The sequence below is a fragment of the Garra rufa genome, chromosome 10 (genome assembly GCF_049309525.1).
Source record: "Garra rufa chromosome 10, GarRuf1.0, whole genome shotgun sequence".
NCBI lineage: Eukaryota > Metazoa > Chordata > Actinopteri > Cypriniformes > Cyprinidae > Garra > Garra rufa.
This window is the reverse complement of record NC_133370.1, coordinates 32,283,909-32,304,551: the sequence shown is the minus strand read 5'-3', so window position 1 is coordinate 32,304,551 and position 20,643 is coordinate 32,283,909. Positions and strand designations below refer to the sequence as shown.

General features: G+C 43.6%; 1 protein-coding gene across 1 annotated transcript in view; it reads left to right on the top strand.

The window, feature by feature from the left end:
- Positions 1–20,643, top strand: part of vav3b (vav 3 guanine nucleotide exchange factor b) — a 96,824-nt gene that overhangs the window by 29,155 nt on the left and 47,026 nt on the right. The window contains exons 12-16 of the mRNA XM_073848953.1: positions 3,743–3,829; positions 3,927–4,012; positions 4,095–4,227; positions 15,427–15,536; positions 19,555–19,656. Coding sequence (XP_073705054.1) covers positions 3,743–3,829; positions 3,927–4,012; positions 4,095–4,227; positions 15,427–15,536; positions 19,555–19,656 — 518 coding nt within the window. The remainder of the gene's footprint in view (positions 1–3,742; positions 3,830–3,926; positions 4,013–4,094; positions 4,228–15,426; positions 15,537–19,554; positions 19,657–20,643) is intronic.

Genomic DNA, 20,643 nt, shown 5'->3' with positions numbered 1-20,643 from the left:
CGCTAGATGCCATCCTGGCAGGATGTAAACATGTCAACACTTGTCATGACGCCGCACCCACTGAAGGAGTTTCTCAGCGTGGATTTCACTCGATATCCAGGGGTGTTTAGACTCCTTGTGGGGAAAAATCAATGGCACAACATTTGGCCTAAATCTACGATTATATCCATCTCCACCTGTAAGCTTTTTCAGTAGCTGTGGTTATCGTATTAGCATTTTATTTTCCGAGTTGTGTTGAGGTAAAAATAGCAACATGAAGCAACAGTGCGCCCGCCTCCCATGCCGGAGACCGGGGTTCGAGACCTGCTCTCAGGGGGTGCGTGTAGGACCCGGGTGTAGGGGTTACATTGGTGCTGTGACCCGGATGGGACACATCACGTCCTTTCCTTCCTTTCCTTTACTGGTGCTACCTGTTGCTATTTTTACCACAACACATAAATAAAATACTGATACGATGCCACATTGTATGGCTTTTGGTTGTTATTTTAAGGTCGAAAGGCAATAAGAGAAGCCATGTAAGTCTTTACTGCTCCTCTACCAATAAGAAGAGGAGAAAAGAATGGGAAGATGCCTGTGGACAAATAAAACTTACTAAAGACCTATGTCTTTGTTCTCTCCACTTTAGCCCTGATGCTTTTGAGGATTTTAGTAGACCACCGCTGAAAGAGCTTATAAATGGCATAGACAAGAAACGCTAGATGCCATCCTGGCAGGATGTAAACATGTCAACACTTGTCATGACGCCGCAGCCACTGAAGGAGTTTCTCAGCGTGGATTTCACTCGATATCCAGGGGTGTTTAGACTCCTTGTGGGGAAAAATCAATGGCACAACATTTGGCCTAAATCTACGATTATATCCATCGCCACCTGTAAGCTTTTTCAGTAGCTGTGGTTATCGTATTAGCATTTTATTTTCCGAGTTGTGTTGAGGTAAAAATAGCAACATGAAGCAACAGTGCGCCCGCCTCCCATGCCGGAGACCGGGGTTCGAGACCTGCTCTCAGGGGGTGCGTGTAGGACCCGGGTGTAGGGGTTACATTGGTGCTGTGACCCGGATGGGACACATCACGTCCTTTCCTTCCTTTCCTTTACTGGTGCTACCTGTTGCTATTTTTTACCACAACACATAAATAAAATACTGATACGATGCCACATTGTATGGCTTTTGGTTGTTATTTTAAGGTCAAAGGCAACAAGAGAAGCCATGTAAGTCTTTACTGCTCCTCCACCAATAAGAAGAGGAGAAAAGAATGGGAAGATGCCTGTGGACAAATAAAACTTACTAAAGACCCATGTCTTTGTTCTCTCCACTTTAGCCCTGATGCCATTGAGAATTTTAGTAGAAAACAGTTACTGAAAGAGCTTACAAATGGCAGAGACAAGAAATGCTAGATGCCATCCTGGCTGGGTGTAAACATGCAGATGCTTGTCATGACGCCACAGCCACTACTTCTCAGCATGGATTTTCGATATCCGGGAGTGTTAAAACTCCTTGTGGGGAGAAATTGTTGGTACAGCAGTTGGTTATATCCATTGCCACCTGTGGTCGTCGGATCAGTATTTTATTTTCACAATTGTATTGCGGTAAAAATAGTGACAGGTAGCACCAGTAGCTCACAGAGTGAGCCATTTCTCATCAACAAAATAATAGCGCCCCCTATAATCCAAAACATGTATAAAACGATGTCAATTTTTAAAACAACATAAATCTTTAATGGGTTTTCTACTACATATTTGAGTAAGACACATTATTTATATTAAGCCATACAAGTCTTTGGGTTCTTTTTAAAAGTAGCCAATATGCTTTCATTTTGTTGCAATCATGAACACGAATGGCTGGGAAATACAGTGCAGTTTTGTCAGTTTTCAGGACAACACTAGATAGCCTCAAAGCTAACACACAGACTAAAAGTCACAAACTCTCATCTTAAGATGTCATGCTTATTACCAGCCATGATTTCTTTTTAGCATGCAACATCAGTATAAGATCATCTCTGCATATACTTGGTAATGCTTTCTTTAATATCGATGAGATTAAGTGATGTCAACGGCTCATTTCAGTCTCACTGGCAGAGTAGGTGGAAAGCAGATTAATGGCTATGTGAGACGGCGTAATGGAACAGAGGCCTGCGATGATTTAATTTGTTGGAATTATCATCTCAGTGTTGATTGGTTTAGCCGGATTGGAGCTGTGAGAGTTGCTCAGACAGGGACTGAACTCATCTACCTGCCTGCCTGCCTGTAAAATGGTGTGTTTAATTTAGACTCATAAGTGAGTGTTTGAGCAGCGGCTGCCTTTTAAAATGGAAATCAGCCGAGATCCACGTCATCCCAGCGGGGTCCTTTGAAAGGCCTCTTTTAGTATTTGGAGATGTTTGTACTCGCTAATGAAATGAAATAATTTCCTGTGGAGAGATAAATACTGGCTATATTTCTCATTCAAAACATGATGTTTTTCATTAATTTCATAATTATTTTATTACTAATTATGCTGTATTATCAGCACAATTCAATAACAGATTTTCATGAAAAGAGCATGATTTTCATGTTTTTTTTAGTATTTGGTTTGTCTCCTTTTGGTTTAATGACAGAAGTAATGAAGCCCTGAAACCTTATGATCATTTTTTTTAAAGCATGTTGGTGAACAAGATTTATATCTATATAACTTTTGATCAATTTTATGCTTCCTTAGTGAACATTTTAATTTTTTTCATCAATGAAGTTGATCAAAGGTGACAATGAAAAATTTATGATGTTATATAAAAGCACCAAATGAGCATATTAGAATGGTTTCTGAAGGATCATGTGACACTGAAGACTAGATGGTTACTGAAAATGAAGCTTATTTTTCTTCCCATAAATTAATATATACACTAACGCTAAAAAGTTTGGGATTAGTAAGACTCGTAATGTTCTTAAAAGAAAGTCTCTTATGCTCACCAAGGCTGTATTTATTTGATCAAAAATACAGAAAAACAGTAATATCGCAAAATGTTATAACAATATAAAACAATGTTTTTATTTTAATATACTTTAAAATATAATGTATTCCTGTGATGCAAAGCTTAATTTTCATCAGCTGTTACTCCAGTCTTAAGTGTCACATGATCCTTCAGAAATCATTCTAATATGCTGATTTATTATTAGAATTATCAATGTTGGAAACTGTTGAACTGCCAAATATTTTTTTGAAACCTGTGATTCTTTTTTAAGGATTCTTTGATAAATAACAAGTTAAAAAGAACAGCATTTATTCAAAATATAAATCTTTTCCAACAATGTAAATCTATGCTATCACTTTTTATTATCTTAACACATCCTTGATGAATAAAAGGAATAATTTCTTTCAAAAAAATAAAAAATAAAAATTTACTGACCCCAAACTTTTTATCAATAGTGTATATTATTAGAAAACCTTTCTGTTTTAAATAAATGCTGTTCTTTTTAACCTTTTATTAATCAAAGAATCCAAAAAAAAGATTTTTGAAGGATCATGTGATGCTGAAAATTCAACTTTAATAACAGATATAAAATACATTTTAATGTATATTAATATAAAGAAACAGTGTTTTACATTGTAATAATATTTCACAATATTACGTTTTTTCTATATTTTTGAACAAATGAACACAGCCTTGATGAGCTTAAGAAACGTCTTTAAAAAACATTAAAAATCTTACTGATCCCAAACTTTGATATGTGCATTAATCTAGATCAGTGTTCTTTTCCTTCATTAAACAGGACTTAGCCCAGTATGTAAATGAGGTGAAAAGAGATGTTGAGACACTGAGGGAGATTGATCAGTATCAGAGATCCATTGAGAATTTGGTAAGTGCTACATAATAAACATGACCTCTGCTTTTAAAAGCACATCTTACTCATTCCATCATTGTTTTCCTGTCTGTCCTTGAATGTCCCTTCACAGAACCAGTGCTTACTTTCTTATGGAAGACCGAAGGGTGATGGTGAAATCCGTTTGGTGTCAAATGTGGACAAGCGCAGACAGGACAGGTGAGGCTTAAGGAAAAAACCTTTACTGCAATCCACTCTTGTTTTTACTTTCATGCCACGTCATGATGTGTTGATGTTGCAGACATATTTTTTTGTTCGACGTTGCTGTAATCGTCTGCAAGAGGCGCGGGGACAACTATGAGATGAAGGAAGTAATCGACCTCAACCATTTCAAGATCAGCAATAACCCCACTACTGATAAGGACTGTAGAAAGGTCAGTGAGAAACACAGTAACAGGAATGTTTGTAGACTGCAAAACTGCACCCAAACATCAAACAGTCATATTTTTCTCATGATCCCAGCATCTGCTATTCATCATATTGTTCCATTCTGATGGGGTTTATAGAGGTCGGACTAGCACAATTCAAGTGTTACCCCTTCAGTCGAATCACTTCGACGTTACATTGGGATCTCGCCTGAGAGACCGATCATCTCTGAGCCTTATATAAAAAAGGCCAATTGCAAATTGGCGAGTGGACGTGCGCGTCGGCCACTCCCCCGCACATGCGGGTATATAAGAAGGCGGCGCGCATCACTCAAACAGACTTTCGCTTTCAGAGCCGGTATGCTCAAGCCTTCTCTCCTCAAGAAAAAGGAAAACTTCACGTTCCTGCTGCTCTCTCTGCTGGTGTGCGCCGATTGAAAGAGACAAACTAAAAGAGTGAATTTCTCGGCGCCGCCAGCGGGGTCCCGCGGGCGGCCGTTTTCACGGCCATAAAAGCCTCCTGCGTTCCAGCGAGCAAGCCCCATTGAATGCACAGTGGTGCCGCGGTTTCCTCCCTGGGCAGACCGGGACTAAAAGAGCAATTTCTCACGGCTGTGTAAAGACGTTCTTTTCAGAATGGCTTTCCGGCCGTGCGCTTCTGGGTGTGGCAGTTTCCTCACCTCACTGGACGGACATGAAAGCTGCTTCACATGTCTGGGCATTGAACATGCTGAGGCAGCTTTCACGGATGGTTCATGCATTCATTGCGAAAGCATGACCATGGGAATGCTGAGGACTCGCCGCTCGCTCGCGGGCAGGCCCCCCTTCGCGCCCCACGGCCTGCGGAATTTTTCCGCCGCTGTGGCGAGGCACGAGGGGGAATTTCGAGTCACGGTGCCGAACGTTCCGCCGGCTCCAAAAGCCCTGCGGTCTTCCGCCCGCCAGCATACCCCCGTCGAGATGTCAAAGCAGTACGCCTCCCCGCCAGCCGGGCTGGGCGTCTCCTTTGGCGCTCCTCAGGAGGAAGAGATGTCTGACGCTGCGTCAGAGGGAGAGTCAGGGGGTGAGGACGCTCTTCCGGCGGCGCGGCGCCCCTCCGCGGTTGCTGCCCCGTCGGAGGCAGACTCCGAGCTCTCGGCTATGCTCCTCCGAGCCGCCAGGGGGATCGGCCTGGAGGTTACTCCATCGGCCTCGGCCGATCCTTCTCGGCTGGGCGACTGGTTCCTGGGGACGGCTCCGGCGGCATCGCCTCGCCCTCCCCCGGTGCCATTCTTCCCGGAGGTGCACGAGGAGCTGGTTAAGACCTGGCGGGCGCCCTTTTCATCTCGCCCGCTGCCCGGCTCCTCTCCCCTCGCCACCCTTGATGGCGGGGCGGCCAGGGGGTATGCGTCGGTTCCCCAGGTCGAGCGCGCTATGGCGGTGCAACTTTGCCCGCGTGGCGCTGCCACCTGGCGGGGCCGGCCGCGTCTCCCGTCCAAGGCGTGTGAGCGCTCGTCCGCCCTTGCGGGCCGCGCTTTTCACGCTGCGGGCCAGGCCGCCTCGGCCCTGCATGCGATGGCAACCCTGCAGGTCTACCAGGCCAAGGGGTTGAAACAGCTGCACGAGGGTGGTCCCGACCAAGGTACGATGCAGGAACTCCGCGCTGCCACCGACTTCGCCCTTCGTGCGACGAAGGTCGCGGCGCGGGCCCTTGGTCAGGTGATGTCCACGGCTGTGGTCCAGGAGCGACACCTGTGGCTCTCTCTGGCCCAGATGGCAGATGCCGACAAAGCACGCTTTCTCGACGCTCCCATCTCCCAGAGGGGCCTATTCGGCGACTCTGTCGAGGACTTTGCCCAACAGTTCTCGGCAGCCCAGAGACAGACGGAGGCGTTTCACATCCTGCCCCGCCGCGATGCTTCCATCCCGCCGCCGGAGGCACCGCCTCCGCCTGCACGTCGCCGAGGGCGCCCCCCTGCGGCCGCAACATCTACGGCTCGCCCCACCGCGGAGGCCCACGACGCCAGGTCGGCGAGAAGGGCCCGCAAGCGCAGAGCCAGCCGCAGGAGAGTGGCGCCGCCCGCGGCACAGGGATCGGCCCGAAACACCCGCAAGAAAACTGCGAAACGTCCCTGACGCGGGCCTCCAGAGGTGATTGAGACTGCTCCTTAGGGGATGCTAACAATCTACGCTCCCCGCTCCCGGTGGAGGGCCGGGAGCCACTGTGTACTTCAATGCTGCCGTCGGCTTTCGTCGACGGTACCCACTTTTTCTCAAAAAGAGCAATTTCTCACCTCTGGCTTCGGCCTCGAGTTTCCTTCTGAGCAGCACTTACACTCCTCGGAACCAGACTCGCGGCCGGCCTTCGCCAGCGCGGGATCCAGGGAAGAAGGTAAGCACTGCTTAGTGCAGTTAGACACTTCTCCAGGACGTTCATCCTTCTGGGTTCTGTCTCCTTCCCTGTCTCCCCCTAGGCTGCCCCACCACGGTCACGTCGGTCAACGTTCCCTTGATACCACTACGATGGTTGATACGGACGGTACGGCCCGGCCCCAGGCGTCCGCCCAGACTCAGAGGTACCCCTTACTTTCTTATTCGGGCAGGCGTGCCTCTGTTCTGCTTGCGGAGGTCGCGTTCCTACTGGCGAAGGACGCGATCCAGCCTGTCCCTCCCCCGGGACGAGGTCGGGACCTTTCAGTCTCGACTTCACGTGTCCAGTTAGTGTGGTGGGTTAATACCCGCCCTGGATGGAGCTCTGTCCCGATCCCTTTCAGGCTGTCGGCACACTCGCTCACGACGAAGCACATACAGCTATGTTTCCGTCTCCAGGGCTGGGTTGCAGCCATCTGCCTGAAGGGCACCCGCTGTCTCGTCTCGATCTTCCCCGGCGCACACCCCTCCGGCGGTCTGCCCCGGGGGTCGAGCGCTCAGCGCTAGGTGCTTCCATTTGGCTAGTCCCTCTCCTTCCTGCCTTCTTTAGGCCATGGGAGCTCCCCTGTCCCCTTTTTCGGCAGACAGGTATTCGCGTCTTCAACCGTCTCTTCGACTGGTGCTTTACCAGCCCACTCGTGAGTTCCGTTGTGCGAACATAGGGACTTGGTGCCTCGGCACCCCCGCCATCTGGTCCTTCAGGCCAACCGAGGGAATTCGTTTCCTCGGTCGGGAGCCTGACTCGGTCCTTAAGACAGCCCGCCTTACTACCTAGAGCGCGCAGTCAGTGCTGTAGTTCCTGAGTCAATCAGGCACAACATAGCGGTCCTCTCAACTGAGGCTCCTGGGGCACATGACAGCTCTAGCCACTAAGAGCCGCTAAGCTTGTTCATGTGAGACCGCTTCAGCACGATCGAGTCCCAGGATGGGCATGGCATCTCGGCCCACTCCGGACTGGCGTTTTCCCGCAGTTTGGCCGACAAGCCAGCCCGTGGCTTACCACGGGTTGGGTTGCCATGTACGACAGAGGCTTACAGCCTCTCCATCTGCTCCCAGGGAGTACGTGGCACATTTTGCTACTTGCCATTCACTTGAAGCAGGTAAACTCAACCGTGCAGCCTATCGGCTCTCACGGCAGTCCACCACCTGCAGGATGGCGACTCCACCCCGTGACGCAGCTAGTTTGGAGCATATCGGTAGGCCAGCCACATCCGCTCGCCCCCGATTGCTCTCACTGCCAGCTGCCTCCTTCAGAGTAGCGCTGGCACTCAGCTGACCTCCGGGGCCCAAGTACGCCCTTCCCCAGTGAGCCTCCTTGCACAGACTCTGTGCAAGTCCAGGGAGGACGAGGAGTAAGTCTGTTGGTTGCGCTACAAGAATGGCCCACCCGGACTCAGGTCTAGTAACCGTTCCCTCGCGGCAGTCCCTCCCTGTAGGGCACGGTATGACACCCAGACCTCTCCGGTCTTCTCAGGCCGTGATACAATTATCACTCAGTCCGAGCTCCCTTGACTAGAGGCAGGCTCGCACTGAGATGAGGTCTATTTGCTGGCTTTCCACAGAGTTACACGGTTGCAGTATGCTTCCCTTCCTGCAGGAGAGTTTGAGCGCAGACTGTCCCCTCACTCTTTAAGTATATGCCGCTGCTTCGCCGCGTATCACATGCAGTAGATGGAGCTAAGTAGGTAAGCATTCACTGGCCGTGAGGTTTCCCAGAGGTGCCCAGAACGCACCCCACACCCTCTTGGGGCCTTCCCGTCGCCTTCAGAGCCGCGGGACGCTCCAATTGAGCCATTGGCCTCAGTCGAGCTAGCATTACTGTCATCAAGACAGCGCTCCTGACCGCCCTGGCTCCCGTTAAGAGGGCAGGAGACCTACAAGTTTTCTCTGTCAAGTAACGCCTCATACCCTCTGGGACCCCCCCGTCGCCCTTCAGGGCCGCGGGTTGCTCCTTAGGAGCCTCGGGCCTCAGTCGAGTTAGAATTCCTGTCATTAAGACAGCACTCCTGACTGCCCTGGCTTCCTTTAAGAGGGTAGGTTACCGACAAGCTCAGGTTCCTCAGAGGTGCTTAGCACGCACCTCATACCTCTTGGACCTCCCCGTCGCCTTCAGGGCCGCGGGTCGCTCCATTGGAGCCACTGGCCTCAGTCGAGCTAAAATTCCTGTCATTAAGACAGCGCTCCTGACTGCCCTGGCTCCCATTAAGAGGGCCTACAAGCTTTTCTGCCAGCAAAGTGTGTCGAGAATTCGGGCCCGGCGTCTTCCACGTTACCGTCGAGACCCCGGCCCGGTGCCCAAGGTCCCCACCACGCCTTTCCGCGATCAGGTGGTGGACCTGCAAGCTCTGCCCTGGAGGAGGCAGACCCAGTCGTGCTATGTTGTGTCGTTAAATATGTGAGACTGAATCACTCGGCACTTCAGCCGCACCAGCAGCTTCATCTGCCTCGGGATTCAGCAGAAAGGGAATGCTCCCCGAACTGAGGTTGGCTAAATGGTGGTAGATGCCTCTCCCTGTTATACCCAGGGACAGCCGTGATCCTTGGTTCATGGCACCTCACCAGCAGATGTATAAACCGGAAGCTGCGGGCTGGGCGACACCCTACCTTCGCTTGGTTCTCCAACCTTGCGTAGAGGCCGTTCTCCCGTGTCCTAACATAAGGACTCACAGGTGAGCGGGAAGACCGGCTGGTGTCGGCTTGCTGCGCCATTCCCACGTGGATCCGTGCGCTATTTCCCAGAATGTTCCCTCCGGCGAACCCTGGGTCCTCCTGCCCCGCAGTCAGGGCTAGGCGCGGAGTAGTCCTGCACTGTGATCCTGCCTGGGTCTCCTTCGCCCCGCAGGTTGTGGCTTAGTTTTTATTTATTCCAGCGGAGGAGACCGCTGTTTCCCTCGTGTATCCCTAAAAACCTTTATGGATATATTGAATTATTCTTATTTCCACATGTAGAATTTCATGTGCTCCGCCCCCCCAACCCATGCTTCAGTACAACTGGCATCCCTGGTGGGCCCCCTTATTGGGCCCCAGGGCGTTGGGAAGGTTACGTTACACTTCGCCTGCCGGCACGTATACTTGTCAGCACGTGAAGTTGTTGCGTAACGCGGCGTCAGGGTCGTGGCCTTTTCCATGGGCTTGTTCCCAATGTAACGTCGAAGTGATTCGACTGAAGGGGTAACGTCTAGGTTACGAAGGTAACCCACGTTCCCCGAAGGAGGGAACGGAGACGTTACATTCCCCTGCCACGTCCCTGGCGTCGCGCTGACGCCGGCTTGACGGCTCTTCAGCGAAAACCTGTTTGAGTGATGCGCGCCGCCTTCTTATATACCCGCATGTGCGGGGGAGTGGCCGACGCGCACGTCCACTCGCCAATTTGCAATTGGCCTTTTTTATATAAGGCTCAGAGATGATCGGTCTCTCAGGCGAGATCCCAATGTAACGTCTCCGTTCCCTCCTTCGGGGAACGTGGGTTACCTTCGTAACCTAGACGTTCTGTAGAATAGAAATCACTCCGGTACTTGCCTTTTCCACAGATGGCTCCAGTAACTCTCCTTTAGATCTCCTTTGAACTGTAAGAGTGTCATAGAATAAAGTCTTTGCTGATTTTTTTTCCCCTCTGTAAAAATGTTTATGTCCTCTAGGATACTGTAGGATATTCCACTAATATCCAAACCATTTTAAGGACAGTGTGACTTACCAAAGTGCATTTTTATGCAAATTAGTTGTGCTGTTGTAAGCCCTTTGAAAGCGCTTAAGTCAGTAAAATGTTCAGATGCAGAACATAGGAAAAGTGGAGGTCTTTATCATTTCTGCACTGTAAAAAATGTTCTTAGATCAAATATAATGCTAAAAACATACCCATCTGAACAACTTTCAGGAACTACTGCTTGTCAATGGAGCTTTTAAATGACAATATACTGTGTTCTTTAAGCCAACAAATATAGCAGCTAAGTTGGATTAATGCATTTCTTGGTTAAATAGGCTTATACTAAAAAAAGATCTTGTGAGTGTTTGTTGTCTCCTGAGTATTCATGAAATGAGCATTTATGCAATGCCCTTTTTGTTGTCTTTGCTCTCCAAGTACATTTCTTGCAGAGAACATAATACTGATTTTTTTTTAAACCATGTAAATAAACAACATTCCTAGAGCTATTTAGGTTATTATTCAATAAATCTTCACTTTAAATTGATACACTGATAGCCGTTTTTTTAAAATATATTTTAAATATTTTACTCACACATATTTAGTAGCAGTGCAATATGGCTGTATATCGACACGGCTGTCATTTAACCATAAATAATCACAGCATGCCAATATACAGCCATATAACACAGCTACGAGTGTGATATCGCGTTTATACAACAGTTCGATGGCACAAGTGTGTAAATACATAAGAAACAGCAATGAAGTGTCTTTAAAGGAACACTCCACTTTTTTTGGAAATAGGCTCATTCTCCAACTCCCCCCGAGTTAATAAGTTGAGTTTTACCGTTTTGAAATCCATTCAGCCGTTTTCCTGTTCTGGCGATATCACTTTTAGCATAGCTTAGCATAGATCATTGAATCCTATTAGACCAATAGCATCACGTTCAAAAATGACCAACGAGTTTCGATATTTGTCCTATTTAAAACTTGACTCTTCTGTAGTTATATTGTGTACTAAGACCGGTGGAAATGCAAAGCTTCAATTTTCTAGGCTGATAAGATTAGGAACTACATTCCCATTCCGGCGTAATAGTCAAGGAAGTTTGCTGCCGTAATAAGGCTGAAGCAGGAGCAGTAATACCACGCAGCACATGTGCAAATGCTAAACTAGCTGGGAACTCATTTCTGATATTACTCCGCCTGCTTCAGCCATGTTACGGCAGCAAACTTCCTTGACTATTACGCCGGAATGGAAGTGTAGTTCCTAATCTTATCAGCCTAGAAACTCGCAGCTTTGCATTTCCACCGGTCTTAGTACACGATATAACTACAGAAGAGTCAAGTTTTAAATACAACAAATATGGAAACTCGTTGGTCATTTTTGAACGTGATGCTATTGGTCTAATAGGATTCAATGATTAATGCTAAGCTATGCTAAAAGTGATATCGCCAGAACAGGAGAACGGCTGAATGGATTTCAAAACGGTAAAAATCAACTTATTAACTCGGGGGTAGTTGGAGAATGAGTCTATTTCCAAAAAAAAGTGTAAAAACCCTCTTTTGTGCAAACTAATTCTTTCTGCCGTGGATTCAAATCTCAAGTTGACAGTTGAACAGCTGAGCCCAAGCCTCCATTACTAATTTGAAAACGTTACTTTAGAACTAGTAACAAAGGAACGTTGAGTTGCTTCATTGAAAGCTTATTGTATTACTGTATTAAAAGTAGGGATGTAATAAGCCTTTTTCACAAAAATTGGAAATTACGTCAGCGCAGGGTAAAGTCAGTTCCGCTACAGGTCTGCACCTATTATATTAATATGCTCTTGTCTCAAATAATGCCTTTTACATTTTCTGTTTTGTCTGTTTTCCAAGTTGTTGTTATATAATCAACAAAGAAACAACATTTTTACTTGTTTGTGATTTATATGGGCACTCGGACCGCTGACTCATCAAGATAATATGCGCAACATTGCGCCAGCTATAGTTTCTGTTCTCAATCTCCGGTATATTTAAGCGTATTTTCTCAATTTACTCAGTCATTTCCCTCGAATCACTACATCATGGTAAATTATGACAGCATTTGACAGCATTTATATCCAAATGCACATTTTCCCAAGATTAAATTAAACAATTCTGAGTCTGGATGATGCATAAACTCAATACAGCAACGTAATCCAGATCCAAATGGAATAAAGCCATTAATCGGAGTCTTGCCTTGTTGAGTATTATATTATTTTATTATGTATATCCCTGGGCACATTATGCAACGTACATTTACACCGTAAAATGAATAATGCAAAGGAGAGCAAGTAGAAAATACAATATTACTTTAATAATAATAATAACAACATTAATAATCGTGAAAAAAATGACGTGAAGACTCATAATGCACAGCCAGCACCAAATAGACAGAACGGCAAAACTAAAAACTGTACTGTATTATAAGTGCTAACATTCATAATTAAATAAACATAGTCTATGTGATGACCAGAAGCTGACACAAAATTTTAGAAAAAATGTTTGCTATTTTTAGAGTAAAACCCCGGTATATATCATAGTATCATAGTATCTATTTTGTAAAAATAGACTTAAATTCCCGAATTTACGCGTGTTAAGTACGGCCACTGCTGTCACCGGAAAAACTTTTACTCTGCGAGCGCCAATCCGGAAGCCAGAAACACGGAAGTGTGAAAAAGGCTAATTACATCAAAATCTCATGATACGATGACAATGTAATATGAAGTCCACAATACGATATTTAGTGATATTTAGTTTTTGATATATATATTTTTTTTTTATTGAAAGTTTTGTACATTTTAAAGTTAAATTATTTCTGTATAATGCACTTTAAGAGTTCAAAATGAGAGTTCCAACACATGTTTTTAACTTAGAAAACTTAAGTGGAGTGATTAAGTCAAATCGGTTTTAGTTCTTTTCACAGATACTGTGCCAAAGCATATGGAAGTATCACCAGAAATGGCCCAAAACACAACTTTAACCCTTTAACTGTCACTCCCATTTTTGAACAGAGACGTGAAAATGCACTATCCAAACTTACATTTTTAGAATTCATGAACGAAAACATTTTGTATTATGATTTTAATGTACATTTTCCATGGTAATGCAATGTCTGATTTTAAAATGGTCTTCAAAGAATGAATTTTGAGATTTTAAGTTTTCAATTCATTCAGTTAACCTTTTATGTTAGAATAACAAATTAAGTATGTTTTAAAAACTACACTTTTTGCCTGGAAGATCTATCGTTTTATATCGTCATGAGACCACGAGAATATCGTTATCAGATCATTATCACGATACTGATAATATCATTACATCCCTAATTAAAAGATGGACTGAGCGAGTGTGATTACCTGCATTTGATACAGAATTAGTTCTTCAGCTTAATCTCAAATTTACAATAAAACATTAGTTTGAATATCCGCTGAGGAAAGCGATATCTTTGTCGTACTATCCTTTCATTTGTTAAGGTTGATTTTCCCCTTAGCCAAAACTATTTGCTCTGGAACAAGTAATAGATTAATGAGACCAAAGACTGCCTGTTAGATAGATGTTTTTAACCACTATAGAAATGAATTCCAGAAGATCTGGCCAATGTAAGGCTGCTTTTGGTGGGTTCATGAGTGCTGCTGACACCCTGGAGCTCACATCACCTAAAAAAACTCTTAAAACTACATTCTGTCATACAAAACTGTATTATTTATAAAAATTATAGTGGATTTGGGTGTCCGCCAAAACACTTGCTGTGAGAAATACTGCAAGCGGAGCAAGCAGGTTGTGATACTCTTTCACTGGAATTAACAAAAAGTCAGACTGTAATGGTGAGTGTAACTAAGATTAGGCTGGAGAGCTCATCGCAGACTGGGCAGACAGATGTTACTGCTCTTTATGAGGGTTGATGGATGGTGACAGATCGCTGCAGCATGTCAAGTCAAATTCTGCATGCTGAACTAACCGCTGTGGAAAGACATGGTTGCTTTTGACGATAAACAGTCTAAAGTCTGTGTTCATTGTGCAGAGTTTCCCATGTCATGTGAACCAGAAGTGGCCAAAGTACGTGGACTGTGTATAGAGGTTGCAGAACTGTGTACTTCGGTCGATGAGTTTATTCAGTCTGTAAAGGTGGACAGCTCAACCTCAGGTTACCTTTGGTTTCTGATGTTCTTTTTGGGCTGAGCAATAGCGATACAGATGTAAAAATAATGCGGATATGTCTTTAAACTTTTGATATTTTTTTCCCTTTTATGCCTTTCACCAAAAGGAAGGTTTCTTCTGAACAGATGGTCTAGTGAAATCTGTCTCAAGGAGACCTTGGCCAGGCAAAGCCCCGCTGGCTTTTCTGTTTGAAGTGTCTTTCTGCCCCTCCTCAGGACACATACACACACTTAATACACTGATGGATCTTATTCCTCCACGTCTTTGACAAGCCCTGTACACATCTGCAAACTGTCTCGACAACACATTCACACAAACATGGCCAGATTAAACATTTTTAAGAATATAGTAAAACTTTATAACAAACATCATTTATAACCTTTAGAAATATCACATTATATAATGCTAAAAGCAGTAGTTTTCATTCATCAAATTTGGCATCATTAATGTCAAACCTGACATCTTCATATGCAAAGTTTTAAACAAATATTTATACTTTATTTAATTTCAGTTTTAATTCAATTACCAAAAACTATTTTAATAGTTTTAGCTTTAGTTGACAATAACAACCCTGGACTGGTTAGCATTCGGGTGGGATGCTGCAACATGGCCCTCAGTAGTGTGCTGCTACGTCACACAAACTTACACATGAACCCACACATTTACACATACACACTGAATGGTAATAGTGATGAATTTGTCCACTCCCCCAAGGTTGCCTCTGGCTGTCTGTTGCTGTGTAAATAAAATGAGCCCTCTTTTCCCTCACCCATCAACCCTCACTGCCATCACCCACCAGAGCTTTAAACCAAACACCATAACCCCTTAATATTCCAAAACAGCAACTTTATGTGCCTTTTTTTTTTTTTTTTTTTTTTTTACAAAATGTCTTTATGTATTTCCATATTTAAAAGTTAGATTGTTACATGCCAGTCTAATTTGTATTTTTTAACAGTTATTTTGCTATTTGTCTTCTCTGGCAGTGGTGCTACGGGTTCTACCTCACTCACCAGCAGGGGCAGAGTGGATTTGAGTTCTTGTTCAAGACAAAAGAGCTGAAGAAGAAATGGCTGGACCAGTTTGAGATGGCCATGTGAGTTTAAAACCCCAAATCACAATTTTGTCACCACCCTCATGTCATCCCAAACCTGAATAATTTTCTTTGTATAGTGGAGCACAAAAGGAGAAATATTGTTTTGCTCTTTTCTGTGCAATTTCAAAACAGAAGAACCAGAGATTTCAAGCTTAAAAAACACAAAAGGTATTAGAAGGCACAAAAGTATAAATTTAAGTCTGTTCAGTAATAATCTTCCCCTTTATTGAGCTGTTAACCAATTTATTGATTCCATCTTAACTCGTTTAGAAAACATACAATTTGGGAACTGAATCAAAAAAATTCATTTTAAGGAATAGTTTACTCAAAAATGAATATTCGCTGAAAAGGCCATTCAAGAGGTAAACGAGTTTGTTCATTGGATTTGAATATCTCAAAAACAAAAATGTACAGATAATGTACTAATTTTCTTGTCATCCAAAATGTGAACATGTGAACATGCAAAGAAGTTTAAACACCCTTAATAAAAAAGGTAAAACAGTGATGTAGGACAATTTTGAAGTTGAGGGAGAAAATGAGATGGGAGTTTTTCGACATACCCTACTGTCTTGAACCGGAAAACTAGATAAGACCGTTCTTCTTTGGAATAGTTTGCAACCCCATTTGGGCTTGTTTGAAGCCGCATTTAAACTGCACTTTGGATGTTCAAACTTGGGGGACCATTGAAGACCACTAAATCCTGAAATGTTTGCCTCAGAAGACATAATTTCTTTATGACTGAAAAACATCTTAGATGGGGGTGAGTACATTATCTATACATTTTTGTTTTGGAAGTGAACTTCTCCTTTAAGTAGAGATCATGTTCCATGAAGATATTTTGTCATTTCCAACCGTAAATATATCAAAACTTAATTTTTGATTAGTAATATGCATTGCTAAGAACTTCATTTGGACAACTTTTTTGCATCCTAAGATTCCAGATTTTTAAATAGTTGTATCTCTGCCAAATATTGTCTTATCTTAACAATACCCATACATCAGTGGAAAGCTTATTTAATCAGCTTTCAGATGATGTATAAATCTCCATTTAGAAAAAAATTACCCTTATGACCCTGATCACAAATGAGACCTCTGCAGTGAATGGGTGCCATCAGAATGAAAGTTTAAACATCTAATAAAAGCCTAAGCCACAAGTAATCCACATAACTCCCAACAAAAAGTGAAAAGCTGTGTTTGTTATCAAATCCAAGAAACGTGGACACCAAGGAACACACTGGAAAAAAGAACTAAACATAACCACATGCTACAACCACAGAGAAGACAACAACCACTTGAAACATTTGATTTTATATACACACAGGGCAAGGGCTAAGAGGGGGGAGCCATGGCAGAACAGGTAGAGCGGAACAGATAAAACTAGCAGACTAGGGAGCCAGGGCAGGGCCGGCAGAGCAGGAGGCCAGAGTGGAGTCGGTAGAGCGGGAAGCCAGGGCAAAGCAGAGAGCCAGTGAGAAGCTGGGGACCACAGCAGAGATGGTGACCACAGGGGAGCCAGCAGAGATGACCACCAGGACAGAGCAGAAGACCACCACAGTGGAGCTGGAGACCACAATGGAACCGAAAATCACAGCGGAGATGAAGACCATTACAGTGGGGCTGGTAGAGCTGGAGACCAAGATGGATCTGACAGAGCTGAAGAGCACCAGGGTGATGCTGGTGGAGATGACCACCAGGAGACATATTATAAAAATCTGACTTTTTCCATGTTTAAGAGCTAAATTTGGGTTGCTGGCGCATCTTCACCCCAGAAAATGTGAAAAAAGGATTACCCAGTAACTTTGTTTTAGTAAGCCTTTCTCTGCAAGCATGTGAAAAAAAAAAAAAAACGAGCCACTCAGATTTCGTTCCCCTCGTGATGTTTAAAGAGGGCCTTATTTTAATATTACCGCCCACTCCCAGCCTCCGAGGAGAAAAGACTAATATAAGTATGCGATTTCTTTCCCAGCTTTCTTTCTTTCTTTCACAGACGTAACCGACTGTTTTTTGTAACTCCTGTGTGTTTTTAACATTAACTTGTGTGTATTTGACAGTTTAAGCACAATAAGACATAAAAGAACTTAGTTTAGTACTCACATGCCGTGTGACAGCCGCTTTCTGTGCTCGTGCTTTGGATGTGTGTGCTTAGAAAACCCTATAAAAGAAGTTTAAACTAATATGGCTTTAAAGCTCATGATTTTAGTGTGATAGACAAGATAATCCGAGTATCTGAGGTAGGAGCTGTAAAGGCACAGCCTGTTCTGGAAAAGGGGTGGGGAGCAGCAGCTCATTTGCATTTAAAGATACAGGCACGTAAACATTTTTCCACTTCCACTCCAAATGTGCATTTTCAAAATGATATAATAAATGATCTGTGGGGTATTTTGAGCTGAAACTTCACAGACATATTCTGGGGACACCTGAGACTTATATTACATGTTAAAAAGGGCATAATAGGTCTCCTTCAGGGAGAGCACCACGGCAAAGTGTTCAGAAACAGCTTCCAGTGGGTAGCTGTGGTGGGCCAAGCTCCACGGCCATCTGAGCTTAACCCCGTATACCTTTCCGTTTGTCACGGGATTCCCTTCCACCACTCCCACGTTGAAGGGGGATCTGCTTAGCTGAAGCGCACGCTCCACAAATTCACAAAGAGTACCTTGAGGACCATCACAGAGTGGCTGTGTTTTTAGTGGGTCATTGAGTGAGATAAAAAGAGCTGAGTGAACCGCTTGGAAAATGTTTTTGGTGTGAAAGAGCCAAAAACTCTCAAGTGTGGTCCTGGAGTGCTCCTGTTTTGTAATGTGTGAATTGTGTGTGTAACTCAGAATTGCAGGAAAGCATAATCTAATTGCAAGGAGTGCTATATTGAACTAAAGTAACAATAACACAAATATGCATGCAAACCATAGAGAAGACATCAACTGACCAGGAACATCTTCTTCTTCTAAGATGTGGAACATAAGGAACACTGGGATTTATATATATTCAGGGCAAGGGCTAACAAGACACAACTGGGAAGACAATCAAGGACACCAATCAGCAAAAATACACAGGAAACTAGAACACAAACTTGAAAGTCTAACAAACACACAGTTTTCACTTTAAAATTTTAAGGGGATAGTTTACTCCAAATGAAAATTCTGTAATTAATTACTCACCGTCATGTCGTTCCAAACCCGTAAGACCTTTATTCATCATCAGAACACAAATTAAGATGTTTTTGATGGAATCAGGGAGTTTTCTGACCCTGCAAAGACAGCAATGAAACTGAAACATTTAAGGCCCAGAAAGGTAGTAAGGACATCGTTAAATTAGTCCATGTGACATCGGTGGTTCAACCGTAATGTTATGAAGCTACGAGAATGCTTTTTTACACAGAAAAAAAAAACTACTTTATTCAACAATTTCTCTTCTGTCTCTTCAGTCTTGTCTCTGCACACATTCTCTTATATTCAATAAAGCATCCAATGTGTTTATAATGATGCCGTTTGATGTCAAGCAGCTTACTTCGTTCTAGTATATAGTGACATCCTGTGCCATCCTGTGTACACTGGAAGAAATCAAAAGAGAGTTAGAGAGGAAAACTAACAAGAGTTCTGATTTGGAAATCATGTGGGTTAAAGAGGATACCCCGTCCCTTGTGCTGAGAGTCTGTAATGATGTTTCCTCTCCCTTTGATTTATATGTCACCCTTTAAAAATGTGTTTCTGTACACGCACATATACGTGTGGTTGACTGCGTGATGATCCGAAGGGTGCATTCAAACAACAAATTACACCTGCCGCATGCACACAGCTCTCTTGATGCAAGAATCAATCTTAGAGTCGTTCGGGTAAAGAGCTTCCCCACTGCTCTAATTCGTGCCCAGAATTGGAAGGTCTGGATGCGGCCCCATGGGCCACAACATTCACCGACGCTTGGCCTCCTCTTAAACATGCAGTTTAAACTCACACAGTTAGCTTGTCATATGCTAATTTTTCCAGTCAGCCAACTTTACCATATTTCTGATTTTCCGTTTCAGATCTAATATTCGGCCTGAGAATGCCACATTTAACTCTCACCACTTCAGGATGCATACTTTCGAGAGGGCCACCACCTGCAGCTCCTGTCATATGCTTCTCAGGTGAGCTGACTTTGCACTTTTGAGATCTTTTGTGTGCTGAAATAAGTTAATAAGTGTTAGTCAACATTGACCAATCAGATTATTAAAAAGGTGTTTTATGACCATATGAAAATCAGTTTTCAGTCCTGTGTTTTTGGTGCCTTGTCTCATTTTATTGGACAAAAATTTGTTGAAAAAGATGCAACATCAACATTTTTAAATGTGAATAAATCATCTAAAATATATTTTTGTCAACTAGGGAAGGAGTAGACTGGACTATTGGTAGCCTTAAAGTTTGATGAACTTTGGATATCAGTTGTGGATTGGGCTGAGTTTAAAGGGGCGGAATTTAAATGGACTGAATGATTAAAGAAGTACTGTATACCCCAACAGAGATGTCTCTGTTTTTACTGAAAGGTCCAGTTATGACACTTTGATGAAACATTAGGTCAAAAAAAAAAAAAATGAAATGGTTTGCGCAGATGAATTATTCATTAAACATCTATGCTATTTATTTAGAAAACTGAATTTTCTTTTTTGTTCACATAAAAGTAATCATTTACTCACCCTCATGTTGTTTCAAACCCATAAGATTTTTGTTCATTTTCACAACATAAGTGATGATATTTTTAATTAAACATTTCTATCCCTTTATTGACAGTCCAGTTAAGCAAAACTTTAATGATTTCAAAGATTGGTGATAGTAGTCAATATTAGAGGTGGGCAGTATGACCAAAATCTTATATCATGATATGAGTAATTTTATTTCACAGTAACAATTTGCTTTAAGCAAGGTCTGTATAGTTTCAGCAGTCAGTGAGACTGACCCAGCCACTAACCCAGCAGCTGGGTTACATGAAAACCTACCTAACACTAGAAAATAACCATGACAAATAAAATAAATAACATAATAACATAATGACCCAACAGGCAACCCAGCGTTTTTTAGAGTGTATTTACTAGAAACATGTCACAAGACACACAAGAGCCAATGGCATTTTACAACCA